Source organism: Ptychodera flava, chromosome 20 (assembly GCF_041260155.1).
Source record: "Ptychodera flava strain L36383 chromosome 20, AS_Pfla_20210202, whole genome shotgun sequence".
NCBI lineage: Eukaryota > Metazoa > Hemichordata > Enteropneusta > Ptychoderidae > Ptychodera > Ptychodera flava.
Window position 1 is genome coordinate 14,073,621 of NC_091947.1, and position 14,823 is coordinate 14,088,443.

At 39.8% G+C, this 14,823-nt stretch overlaps 1 protein-coding gene across 1 annotated transcript in view; it reads right to left on the bottom strand.

Annotated features, from left to right (window-relative positions):
* LOC139120690 (uncharacterized) overlaps positions 1 to 6,449 on the bottom strand; it is a 40,266-nt gene extending 33,817 nt beyond the window's left edge. The window contains exon 1 of the mRNA XM_070685221.1: positions 6,298 to 6,449. Within this exon, the coding sequence (XP_070541322.1) occupies positions 6,298 to 6,449 (152 nt within the window). The remainder of the gene's footprint in view (positions 1 to 6,297) is intronic.
* Positions 6,450 to 14,823: the final 8,374 nt, after the last annotated feature.

Here is a 14,823-nt window from a genome sequence, read left to right on the forward strand (position 1 = left end):
TGGATATTGAAGGTATGGTCCATTCGGAACGAAAGATGTACTCTGTTTATACCGAAATGGAAGTCAAATTATCGGATCCGAAAACTGGTAATACACAAAATCGTACATTGCCTGTTAAATTAAAAGATACATACACAAAAGATGTAAGAGGGGCGGATGTGGGGCAACAATTAATAGATCGCTACGATCGTATGCTTGATACAATTGAAGCTGTTGAGGGTTCTGGTCTCGTTCTCGAGGAGATACTTAATTTTGAAGTAATTCTAGTAGAAGTTTTACTCGGGGCTGGCCCGGGGGCTGGGATTCAACTTCCCGGATGGTTAAAAAATAAGCATTGTGTGAGCGATCTGGTGCTACCTTCGGGCAGCGAGAACTGTTTTCAGTATGCTGTCGTAGCAAGTTTAAAGTTGACCGACCCCAAGTTTCGTGAAAAGAAATGTGGTCAGGTAAGGAGAAAATGGAATACGTACGCCCCATTTATGGCTGACTACTGTTGGGAGGGAATACCCACGCCCACGCCCGCCGATATGACTGTATTTAGGCGCTTCGAGCAGCAAAATCCAGGGGTCAAACTTCAAGTATTTCAGATCTACGAGAATGATCCCGATCCGTCCGGCATAAATGTGTTATATAGTAGCTGTAGCGGAGCCCCTGACGGAACGGAAGGCGGAGCCCGTTCCGAAGGTGATAGGAATCAAATAGCAAATATCTTACTGATAGTTGGCGAAGCCCGAAGGTGCCACTTCATACCAATTACTGCGTTAAATCGCCTTCGTAATTCTCGTACTAATCGAAAGAATGAGCGCAGAAGGAAGTGTATTTGCCTGGTTTGTAAAAGAGGTTTTAAGTCAACAGAAGAATTAGAAATACATCAGGTGTACTGTGGAACAGACGACGCCCAGCCAGTTTTTCCTAAGGAAGTGTGTCAATTCGAAGGACATCGGAAGAAGGTCCCCGCCCCCTACGTCGTCTATGCAGATACTGAGGCAATTATTGAGAAGGGGACCGGCCGGCACATTCCAATTTGTCTTTCGTATGTTATGGTGGAACGGGGTGGGGACCTTCGGAACGAGGCCCGGGCCGACCCACTGTTTATGGTAAAAGAACATTCACAGGTCTCTCCTGTGTTACAGACTTTCTAAAGGATATGAAAGACGGGCCGAGTATTATTCTAAATCGTATTATTGGAAAATAATACCGATGAGGGATCCTTCTAATTACCGGCGCGACGGATGTGATCCAGTCTGTATTGCATGTGGAGAGCCGGCAGGATACCGAGTAGTGAAGGAGGGGGCGACTTTTTATTGCGAGGGTTGTCGCCCGTCGAGAACCATTCCTATCTACTTTCACAACCTCAAGGGATACGATGGTTCTTTTATTTTGAAAAAGTTACATGAAATAGATGGAGGGGGTTCCGGACAAGAGCCAAATTTAATAGCTAAGACGGGTAATGGTGGAATTATGGGTCCCTCAAAAACATTTATTTTTAGTGGCTCAATTGTTGTCGATGGGAAGAGGGAGATAAAGAGACGTTTCTTTTCTATAAAGTTTATGGACAGTGCTCAGCTGATGATGGGGTCATTGGCGAAGTTGGCAAAAACTGTGCCGGAGACCCACGGGTGGACGGCGGCCCCACTTTCGTACCCGGACATTCAAAGGGCGAAAGGTTTCTTCCCCTACGAATATTTAGACTCGGTTGACAGACTGGGAGAGGAGGAGCTCCCGGAGAGGGAGGAATTTTATAGCGAATTGACGGAAGAGGGGATTTCGGAGTCTGATTACGAACATGCATTAAGAGTATGGGACGAAGTTGGATGTAAGACGATTCGTGATTATATGGAATTCTATTGTGAGACTGACGTTCTACTTCTTGCAAATATATTTGAAAATTTCCGTGACACATGTTTAGAAGCGTACAAGTTAGATCCGGCCCATTACATGTCAGCGCCCGGCTTGACATGGGATGCTATGTTACTTTACACAGGTAATAAATTTGGGCTCATTCAAGATGCTGAGCAGATGAATTTCGTACAGAGGGGGATTCGAGGCGGTATCAGCCAGTGTAATATTCATTATTTACAGACAAATCATCCTGCTTACGCTGGCCCCGCCGGCAGGAATTACGATCCAGAGAAGCCGGTGACCGAAATAAAATATCTCGATGCAAACAATCTCTACGGCTGGGCAATGAGTCAACCAATGCCTACGGGCGGACTTCATTGGATGACGATGGAAGAGTGGGAGGAATGGGAAGGGGCCCGAGACGGTGGAGCTGGCGGAGCGTGGGGACCTGGCGCCACCTTTCCACCAAGTTTTCTAGAAGTAGACTTAGAATATCCGGTCGAATTACATGAAGAACACAGCGATTTGCCACTTGCGCCGCATCACTATGAATTTCCGAGGCAGGGCGGTCGACTGATTACAAGTGTGATGGATAGAGAGTCCTATGTCTTACACTACAAGTTGCTGGAATTCTATCTTCGGATGGGAATGAGATTGAAAAAGATTTATCGGGTGCTTGCTTTCGATGAAGCTCCATGTCTCGCGAAATATATTGACTTTAACACTAAAATGAGGGCAAAGGGGAGGACAGATTTCGAAAAGAATTTCTATAAGCTGATGAATAATGCAATGTTCGGTAAGACAATAGAAGATGTTCGAAAGTACAGAGACTTTAAATTTGTTTCGGACTGGAACGGCACGGATAGTGGACGTAAAAAGATTCAGAAGTATAATCCAAAGATGAAACATATAACTTTCATAACTTCCGAAGAGGATGGCGATTCCTGCGACAGTGCCCTACTGGAACTGAAAACGGATGAGCATAGATATGTAAAACCAGTTTTCATCGGCGCCGCAGTACTGGAACTTTCTAAGCTGCTTATGTATGAGACGCATTACAATTACTTTCGGGTCCAGTTCCCTGGAATACGATTAGCCTACATGGATACTGACAGTTTTGTTTACAGTGTGCCAATACCCTCCCCGGACCCGGACGTAACTTTCAATGATATAGTCCGAGAAGATGTTGAAAAGAATGGTGAGAAGTCTATATATGATACTAGTGGGATGAGTGGTCCCATGGTGGCCCCCAACTTTCCGAAGATTAATAAAAAAGTGATAGGTAAATTTAAAGATGAGTTGAATGGTGAACCTATTCTTGATTTTGTCGGCATACGCTCGAAAGTGTATGCTTTTCGAACTCCAACTTTGGAGACGAAAAAAAATAAAGGGGTGAAAGATGTTTGTGTTAGAAAACATTTGAACTTTGAAGATTATAAAGATCTGTTTGAAACTGGGAAGAAGCCGGAGCCGGCACAGTTTGTACAGTTTGTACGGAAAAAGGCTGGAGAAATCCGTAGTGAAAAGCGCAGTAAAATCATGATGGCGCCAAATGATATCAAACGTGTGCAGTTATACAATCTGAACACGGGCGAATGGCTGGCAGAAACATGGCCGATAGGACGGACGACGGGTCATGGTTAATATTGTAAAGACATTAATCTACTATTTTCAACAGTGACCTGGGCATCACTGATAACATAAATGTGGGCAAATATATTATCATTGTGAGCATCATCGCCAACCCACGCGGTATCTTTCTTCAGGATCTCAAGTTGAATTCCGTCCTTTGTGTTCATTACTTTTAAACCATTTCCATGAAACTCAATATCTTTAAAACTACGCAGATCGATAAACAGACAGAATTTATTCTTCAAATAATCGGCCTCATCTATATCAATTTCACACCAATCTTTATCTTCAGCAAAATACCGTCGTGTTTCTTTCCAAAATTGTCTTGGTATCATCTTCTGAGCGTACACTTTATTTGCAATGCCTTCGATTGATACAGACACAGATTCAATGGAGGGGTTAATGAAAAGTTCACTGTTCAGTTCTGCCTGATTCTGATTTTTAGTGAAGAGTATAGCGATACCTCTAATGCTACGTCGTGGTACATTTATATTTTCATTGATAACCGTGTCCGATTCTTTGAATGGGATTGTTCTAAAATAATGTATATGCTCGTAAAGGTAACTTTTTCCACCGTTGTAATAACCAGCAGTTGACCTCGCGAGATTGAGGTCAGAAATTGTCTCGTATTCCATTTGAATGTTTTTTAATTTATAATTGGTTGTAATCAACTGATTACTGACAAGTAATTGGGGGCGGGTGCCAACGTAATTTCCCATTCAATATGACTCCCTAACGCTTTTGGATATGCAACTCCATGACCTGTCACGAGGGGGTGAGTGAGACGAATAGCATATTTTGTTTTATATGTGTCGAAAAGTAACTTATCGCCCACGACGGCGGCATCTGCATCGGTCGCACCGCTTCTTAATTTTCTTAGATTTCGTTCTGAATTCCATACAGTGTCATGTTCGTTCTCTCCTTTTTATGTTTGAAGAGATCGCGATAACATTCAATAAGGTTATATTTATTCAAATCGAAAAGTGTCTGACCCTCAAATGTGAGTTTCATACGCTCCACCAAATTTTTTGCAACATTTTGTACTACACGGGTAGTTCCACCTCCCGTTACTTCGAGATCAAAAACCAGGTCGAAAGTGATAGGAACTAAGAGTACTCCGCTTTCTAACTTCGGACATCGTATGATAAGTGTCTGGCCTGGATCTGCCTCACTTGGATTATGAGCAATCACGTGATGAGTTCTTTCTGACTTCGTTCCATTCGGTATTCGGTTGGTGAAAGTCGGTGATAATGTTCTATCGTACCCCATTTTTCGTGTAATGTATATAGTAGAAGAAAAAAAAGAAAATTAATCACATCTTAAGTTTCACTTCGTGTATATAATGACTTAGAAGAAAAAAATCACATCTTTACGTAAATATTTCCGTCTGCCTGAAAGATAAATCGATTGCCTGTGTCGCGAATCAATCGAAGAACCCAATATTCTTGGAGATGATGAGCCTCTTGGTCATCCTCAGTATCCTGGAATACAGCTATGAATTCTAGTCGCTTAAAGAAGTTAGTCTTTTGACATTCCTTCACGAAAGCTAAAATGTTATGATATAGATTATCATCTTTGAGTCGGACACCTGGATTTGCTCGAAGTATATGTCGATTTACTCGTCGGAGTTTGCACCATTCCAATTCGACAGAGAAACCAAACAGGTCTTTATTTTTGGAAAGAAACTTTGCAATATTCTTTTCACCAAACATGTTGATGCCGTAGGGAGTGTGATATATTAATACATAATTTTATTTATAATGACTAATGTTAATCCAGTTAAAAATATCCATAGCTGTTCTCCAACAAATCCAACCACCGATCCTGCTGTTTTTAATAGAAAACTGACAAGGGAGCCGATTAAACCTGGTATTGCAGCAGCACTTTTTGTGGCCAATGTTTTTAACCATTCACCAAATTGCTTTACAATTTCTTTCGCTTTTGTATATACTTTGGGTGGACCTGAACCAGACCCACCAGTTCCTGCTCCCGCTCCTCCTCCTCCTCCTCTAGTCACAGCCAAGGCAATCGTTGATATTGTCATTCCAAGGGCAGTAAGTAATGCCGCTATTGTAATACCATTTCGTTTAAATAATTCTGTCAGCTTCAGCCTGAGTGACAATTCTGGATCGGAAATTACATCACGAAGAGACCTAGTCGTAGCCAGTCTTTCACGTGCCCCACTGATCATATCAAGTTGTACTTCAATTCGATTATTAATTTTAGCTAGTCTTGTTCTGAGTTCGGGTGTAAGTTCTGTCTGCTCTGACATGATTTTATCTCTTTCGTTTTTAAGCTCATCAAGACGCATATTTGCCATCTTTAATTCATCAACAAAAGCTCTATATTCAGGGTTTAGATTGTTCCATTGTTCGATTTTATTTTCAAAAGCTTTTATTTTATCTGCATTACCAGAAGCATCTCGCCGTAACTCTGTCAGTTCATCTTTGTATACACCCATGTCTTCTGGTGTCATCTTCTCAGCCGGTATTTTATCAGCTATCACATCTTTAGAATGAGATGTATGACTCACATTTTCGGGCTCTGCGCTTGAGTGATATTCGACTCCACTCCATGTGTATATTTTATTTATAAATTCAGGTCCTCCTTTCCTCCCCCTTAATGTGGATCTCTCTAAAAATCTACTTCCTTTATCTGTTGTAACTCTGATGTCTTTATAATACAGTTCACCATTAATAATCTTAGCATATAAAATCAATTCGTGTGTCGTGCATCCGGATTATTAATTTATATTTGTTTAAGAGTACTTCAGCCTTTTGCTTTGTAAGTTCTACTCTCTGTTTAGTCGCACGATCTACATACGGACTATCTCGTGAGCCAGCCTGGGAAGGATTGGCTTCTGCAGGGGCATTATCATCTTCTATAAAGGATGTTTCAGTAATATCAGCATCATCGTCATTCAAATTTGCATCATCGAAATCCTGGAGTGGTATATCTTCTCCTCCTTCTGCCATATTATATTTCTATATTACTACAATTATTTTTTATCATCCCTTACATATACAGTAAAAAAAAATGCACATCTCAGTTGTTGAAAGCGTTGAACAATTGGCTGATTACATAGAAAGAACAAGTGCTGCATATCGACGAAGTTATAAATTAATGGGTCGAATTGATATGGCTCTTAATATTACTAAAGGAATTCTTGTAAGTTCTGCTGTAATAGCAGCAATTCCTACAGTTCCGGTACTATTAGCCTTAACACCTATACCTGGTGTCGTTATTGATGTAATACAAGGAAAAACGGGTGTAGCAAAGAGACGAGAGAAATATAAACATTATTATGTTCAATATAAACAGCTGCTTACACAAATACAAGAAAAAGGTGCAACCCTTCGGAACGAGGAGGCTCCGGGGTCAGAACTTATTCAGGACATATTTCATCAGGCGCTAGAAATACAAAAACAAGAAGGATTTAGTCCGCCGCTGGAGCGATATCTACGATATTATGGATTGAATGGATATGAAAGTTAGTTCGTACCGATAGGAACTTCGTGTTCAACATCAGCTAGACTCCGCGACCGGCCGGCCGGACTGACAACGGGGCTCCTTTATATAGGCTAGTTTGATGGTGATGACTCACACGGAATTTCCCGTACACCTTCGGAACGTGTATAAACATGCTCAGCAGGGAATTTCCCGCTTAGTTCAGGACAATGCACTGCTGCGCATGCGTTAGTTCGTATATAGGTCAGGGTTATACTTTAGTTACATGGATGGTTAATTTTTCCTTCGCTTCATGTAGATAAATGAATAAAATGGGTGTAAAATTCTTACTTAATCCCAGTTGACCACCTTTATTTTACTACTGAGTCGTATTCATTGATGCGAACAATAAACATCTGAAACCCTTCGAGCGGAAGAAGCTCCCCCTCCACATGTACCTTTTACGTCATTTCCCTTGAGGGTATGGCTTCGCGTTCATCCTTGAACCTGTAATTGAGACCGAGAGTGAAACCATTCCATGAATCAATACTAATTTTCACTGAAGTGAGCGAGCCAAGGGGCTGAATACCCTCTCAGTTACATGTTTTTAGATCTTAGAATCGTTGGATTATTTTCTGCTCGTCAGCTTGTGTGCATGGACTTGTTTTGAAACCTGTAGCAAAAATCCCGTTTTCACCCTACTGCTTTTTTACATCAAAATTTTAATCATTCCCCACTGGAGGTAACGCAGGAAAATGGCGACCATTTCGCTACCAAATTTGGAGTGGCAACGAACTGATAACTTTTGCATGTAATAAGAAAGAACGGTGTCACGCTGAAGAGTAACTTTTAGCCACAAGCCCTGGTATTTGATTCAAAAAAGACATTTTGTAGTTTACACAAAACAAACGGAAACCAGAAAAATGGGTTTGCTCGTTGCATTCATTATATGAACCTGAAGGAACCTGAAGTAGGACTTTCTGTCCATACTACTACACTCAATAAAACCTAATGATAGAAAACGTTGATGGAACACAGAGCGTGTAATTCAGTATTTTATTTACGAGATTTAAATAAATTAGAACTATTTTACGTCACTGATCACTCAAATATCTTTCTCACAATATTTGATCTCTTTATCCGCGGTTCCTTTTGCAATTCTACCTAATGAGTATACAAAATATTATTTCAAAATTTTACATTAGAGGAGATTCTACGACGAATCTTATCATAACCTTTATAAGTTCTGGCCACCAGTCTTGTACATTCGATTACTCCTTGACGACAAAACGGAAATGAGTTTCCAGTAGCTGCAATATTTGAAGTCCTCATGCCTTTCACCGGCCTCTTCTGTCATGCTGGCTCACAGGGATCAGTACGAAAATCAAGATATTCATAATTTGACGATGGGTTGCTGATAGGGGGGGGGGGGGGGGGGGGGCTATATCTAATATTTCCAATACAGAACGGTGTTTTTGTCAATGATCTCCTCTCTCTTTACTTATACGGTGTTCACACTAGGTAAATTTGAAACGTTTTAGAGACACTATTTGTGATTTGCAAGTATTTGCATACGGGGCAGAGGTTACGGGCTGACAGCAGTGTGTGGTCAAGTGGTCAGGAGTTCTTATGAAATCATTAAGTAAAGACAGATGAGACCATTGATAAAAATACCGTTCTTTATTGGAAGTATCAAATATATCATCAAACAGCAAAATGAATATCTTGATTTTCGTACTGGTCCCTGTGACAGGACACTAAAAGCCGGTGAATGGCCCGAGGTCTACGATTATTTCAGCTAGGTTTCCATAATTTAAAGTTTTGTGCGAAACTCGGAGAGACGGCTGGGAAATGTTCCAGATGTTTACTTGTTCTAGTAGAAGAGGGCGTTTTGTCTTGCCATAATTGAAGGAAATCTGCACAATAGCTGCAGAGGAGTTCGTGAACAGTCTGTGCCAATTTCGATATTTGGGCGCCCTCTCTCGGCATTGCATCGTTGATTTTCACGTGCTAGGCCCTTCTATCCGGGTATTGGTACAGAACATGTACAGCCATGCGAGGTGAAAACTTGATTTTGTTGAACTCACTAGTAATGAAATTTGTGAAAGATAAAAATTCACAACATTATTCAGCTAACTTTTTCTTCCCCAACAAATTTCATTATTGGAATGTGTTTTCTCACCATTACTGTATTTGAATTAGCAACACTTTGTGTACGGTATCTTTATCGGTAAACTATGGGCATGTTTTAAATCTAGAAATGAAGATGGGATAAACGAATTGGAAAATCAAAATTAGATCGGCTCTACATGATTACAACTCAGTAGCCTTCATTTTCACGGGGGGGGGGGGTGGAAAAGAGAGTATGGTTAAGTTTTTACCACGCAGTTCTGAGTGGATGTCAAATTTTACAAAAGACGGGTTGAAGAAGTTTCATCTGACATACGATTTGTATGGAACTATGGCAACAGCAAATGAATTGGATAAAACATTTACACAACCATAGACCCTAGAGATATGACACAATAGAACTAAAGGAAGGCTTTATTCTGAACGGTAAAAAAACTCTAAGAAAAAAACAAACAGAATTCTACCATCAACAGTGCTGCTTGTAGTTACTGTAAACAACCACAAACCACATGAATCCCAGCTGTAAGCACAATCAATAGTGTAATAAATATTGGCTACTCGTGTCACTGTTACACTGTTCGAGTGAAAAAAGATACAGAGTGACTGTGCACTTTATATTGACAGAATCATACTGGATGCTCAAATCTCGCAAAAAAATAATAGTTTCGTTATGGCTACGAAATACCTTAAAACGCTAGCGTACGGTGGTGGAAAATTACCCCATAATAACGTAATGGTCACATCTGCAAATACTGGGCTTTAACGAAATTGTTACAAATTATATGTCATGTTTGTACGGAGGCTTATTAGTGACACACTTTTTTATTTTTAGTATCCTACTAAGTTTGTGTTGTTTATCATGCAAAACTTTTTTTATTTGACAATGTTTCTTACTAGGCCAAATTGGTGTTTTTGTCCAACAAAATTTGTATTATTATCCGCCATTTTTTTTCTTGCAAAATTTGTTTTTCGGCCAGGTGCGCTCCGGCAGCAACTAACAATAAACCTCGTTCACATTGCTTCGATGTGTTCTGGTTTTTACACGGAAGCTTAGAAAGATCATACCACTCTATGTAGATATGGAAACTAACAAGTACTTACAAAAGAGCTGGTTGGGAAAGGTTGCGCCCAGAAAATTCTTAGACATCCTAAAGACTAGACCTGATACATCTCTATTCGTGACAACTAAGAAACAGTTTACCCAGGACGTACATGACAAATACTTAACGAACGAGACACTAATATCCGCTATGTCAATTACCAGAACACGAAATTCGTACCTGTCAATCATATTGGGGCACAATGGATAAGTAACGAAACAAATACAAAGCTTCCTCTTCAATCAAGCCTCGCAAGTTTTAAATTATGTATGAAAAGGAAAAGCTTACACAAAGACTTCGCATTTTTGCCATTCCTTACACGTAGTTACGCACTCGAACTGGCAGAAAATGCAAAATCTTTTTTGCGTATATATAGGCTTCTCCTTTCTAGTCTACCAATATACAAAGATATGCATAATATAACACACACAGCATATATATATATATATATATATATATATATATATATATATATATATATATATATATATATATATATATATATACACACACACACACACATACATACACACATACATATAACAAAATTTGTGTATATATGTGTGTGTGTGTGTGTGTGTATGTGTGTGTGTGTTTGTATATCTACATATAAACAAATTGTGTTTGATGAAAAGACGAACTTTGTGAATATAGTGAATATTTGGTCTTATCGATCGATGTTTAGGTGTTCTTTTTCGGATGACTCATGTTTAGGAACTTTTTCATGAAAACAGTAACCCATTTACAGAAATAGGGCGGCACATACCCGTACACCTTTCCATGGGAGTACACCCCCCCCCCCCGATACTCATTAACGTTGTCTTTATATACTCAGTTGAATCAGCACCTCACTTACAGGACGATTTACGCGATTTGTTACTCTTATCGATTAAAAATACGATCGGCCGATAAAGCTACAGTGCAGAAAGTCTTTTTTCCTAACTCAAAAATACACTGTTCAAAAAAAAACTTCAAGATCTTTAAATTTGGTCTAATTTTACTGTGAAGGGTCACGTGAACTGCATGATTCAAAATCGAACTTTGTCTACATTTCAACGCCTATTCTTTGATATTCAGTGAAAAAAATGGTTTGCAGAATAATGGTCACGGATACCTGGACTTTGCATTCACAAGCGATTGAATAAATATTTGTGCAGCTCTACCTTTTTACTTCGTGTTTTTGGCTGTTAGTTTAAAAAAAAACTTCGGAAATATGTTGCACTGAGTACGTAGTAGTTGTCTGAGGTTGTCTGTAGTCGTCTTAGATCACGCTGACTTTAGGGCTGTGAAATACTTGGTGGTGTCACTCAAACCGTAGACCCCGGGATGATGTTCGAACTATGGAGTTCGTAGATGAGAGATTTCTCATGCCCCAACCGAGTAATTTAGGCTTGCTTGACCCTTTGGATGCAGAATGCCGACACACGTTACTGAATCGCTCAATCACGACCTGCTTTCCATCAACGCTCCTTGTTTAAGCCTGTCGATAAAGAGAAAAGTGCTATTAAGGTTATCAATGTGATTCGGAATCAAGACATTTGTGCGACCGTCTCCAATATCCCGTAAGGGCATTCGCCCACGCGCCGCAGGCTTTGAAACAAATTGGGAGATATTTTCGAGTGCTTTTTTTAAAAGACCTAGTTTGCACCCTACTCGAAACGCGTCGAGGTTTGAAGCGCAACAAACGAAGTTATGCTCCGTGGAGCGTAGAAGTAAATAAAACAGGTCGTGCTGAAAGTTGTTCGGATCGGAAGATCGTAGGTTTTATAAAATTGCCAGCGAGTGAAGGAGATATCAACAAGGCAGTAAAGGTGGTGATTTTTTTACGATAGAGCATACGAGAACAACATCGACATTGTATGTACCCTACAGGCAAAAGTCGGCACATCCATCAACATGTCACCGGCAATCGAGATATAGGCCTATAGCAAATGCCTTTTCACTATCACATAGAATACGCAGTTTCCCTTCTATTCGTAATCAGCGGAAATGTTTAAACATGAACCTCAAAAGTCTTGCATCAGTGAACAGATTGTAGCTTCCGGAAAGGACTGTTCTCAGAATTGTTTTCATCAGCATTTCATCATGCATCAGTGAACTTAGCGGCCTTTTCCTTTTATTTTCTTTTTTCTTTGTTATATCAGCTGATTCTCTCAATAAATCACATAATTTTTTCTACTACTACTACTACTACTACTACTACTACTACTACTACTACTATAGTCTGTATCAACCTCGTGTTTCGGCCTTATGGACGAAGGCCGAAGGACGAGGTCGAGATGCTAGACTACAACAACAACAACAACAACAAAAACAACAACAACAACAACAACTCTACTACTACTACTACTACATATTATTATCATTATCATTATCCAACATTATTGTCATAATTCAGGGTATAGGTCCTGTTGGCTGAAATTCTCTGCCTCTTCTGATATCTGAGTGCACTGCTGAAAATAGTACACTACAACTAGTGATAATTTTCTCAAATATTTTACGTGCCAGATGGTTTATGTTGCAATAATACAAATTACTTATAAAAACAAGTGTGTAATGTAAAAAGAAAGGCAGATGAGATCACATTTGTAGATTAAATCAACATTACTTCACCATCCAATTTTCCCAAAGTATTTCCAATTGTGTTCTGTATACCTTTACACTTAGAGTATGTTTTTACAAGTCAAGTTGACATACCTGTAATGGTAGCGTCCCATTTTCATCGCAAACGGGGACAGGTCCCTGCAAAGAATTCTTTTCTGAAAGAAGTTTGAATAGCGACTAGGGTTCTTCCAGTGTGGTAAAAATAGAAATTCCACAACATTTGACATCGGCAACTAAAAAAACAAACACTGCAAACGACCAAGCAAAATCACACAAACACATACATAAAAAGTATTTTACAAAATTGCAGAAGTCTAAGCTAATGGAACAAATACCATTGCAGGAAAATAAACCAAGGTTTTCCCCGTTTGCTTGAAAATGACTTGGTCCAGAAACCTGTGGTATGAACTTGGCAAAATAATTTGAACGAGCCATCAGTAACAATTTCTGAAAATGCCTCTGTTAATTCAGTAGATTTTTGATCGGATTCGAACTCACCACGTCAGCTAGTGAAGACATCACAGTGGAAACCGCAATTAGGGTTCTAATCTCAGATGATGAGTGTAGTGGGCCATGATAGATGACACTTGACTCACGGGTCAGTCAATGTAGATACAGACAACTGCTTGTTGGTTGATTCCATAGAAAGCACCCATTTACCAGCTGATTTATATCACTAGATGCATTTTTTTTTGTTTTCCACTATTCCCACAAAACTGTATATGTATTTGGAATGACGTGCGTATCAATATTTCTTTGCAGGCTAGAGGATTTTGACACACATGTCAAGACTGCCTTCTGTGTATTGGATCAGACTTCAGTGGCACACAGCACTGTTGCGGAGATGCAGGCCACTATTAAGGTAGTATGCGCCTCGAAAATGAAAGACTTAAACTTTGGTAAATCTTTCCTGAAGCAAAATTTCACTCACAATTCTTTCAAAATCAAGAATAAAGATCAGGGAGGGGGTCACCATGCAAATTTTTTGTACAAGAGAAACAAATTATCCAATACTTACCCATAAATGGCCACCATCCTGTGTTATCTCTATGGGGAAAGTGAAATTCCCGATTTTCACACAACCAGGGAAAACTTTATGTACTCCATAAGCTTCAAAATAAGCCCCCGACAAGTGGTATGTCAAAAGAATGTTGTAAAAGTTTGAGGGTCCGAATACCTGTCCCTGAGGCACATTTTACCATTCATTTTACAAATAAAAGGGTTTGTTGGTTTGGTCATAGACAGTCCCCCCTCCACTGTCTATGGTTTGGTTGACCAAACATTGTTGTGTGAGAAGCCGAGCAACCCAGCAGTTTGCTCCAAATATCCCCTCATTTTAGTTTGTAAATTCTTGTCTATGTGTGCACAGAACCCTTTATACAACTCATGTGAATGGGCCTAGGTTACACCTGTGCAAAATTCACAGACAGAAAATGCATTTCCAGGTTTCAAACAGCCTATTTCTTTCAGTCTCTCTTTGTTTCTCAATACTACCTTCAGCGTTGAGTGGGGGCTGTCATTCAAGGTCAATGGTCACCTAGAGTGTGAAGTACCCATCTACTATGAATCAACCTCTCTGGACGTCGCCCTTTAATTTGATATCACATTTTGAATTACACAAGGAGTCAGTTTTCCAGGCAAAGTGGCGTTTTCACGCCATTGCATCTTTCTAGGTCTTATATCAGTAGTAATTCATTCTTATGACTCACTTGAATTAGGTCAAGTGCAACCATACACTCTATAATGATCATGCCATGATAAATATACTCAAAGATATGGTGGGAATGTGCTTGCATTTCGAGGGGAAGTGGGCTAAGTCATTCATAGACTATCTGCCCTGGATTCAATCAGACAAGAGGCAAGCTTGAGAGGTCTTTTGTACACTGATCCATTGTAACATGGCATACATGTTACTAGAGGGGCAGCTCATTCCTCCAATTATGTCTCCTATGACAGACTGAAGGGCAAAAATATCGTACTTTACAGTGGTACATCTTGGTGAAGTTTACCTTGCAAAACACTGTAGGGCGCCCTCAGGAACATAATGACAGAACATTACACACTTTAT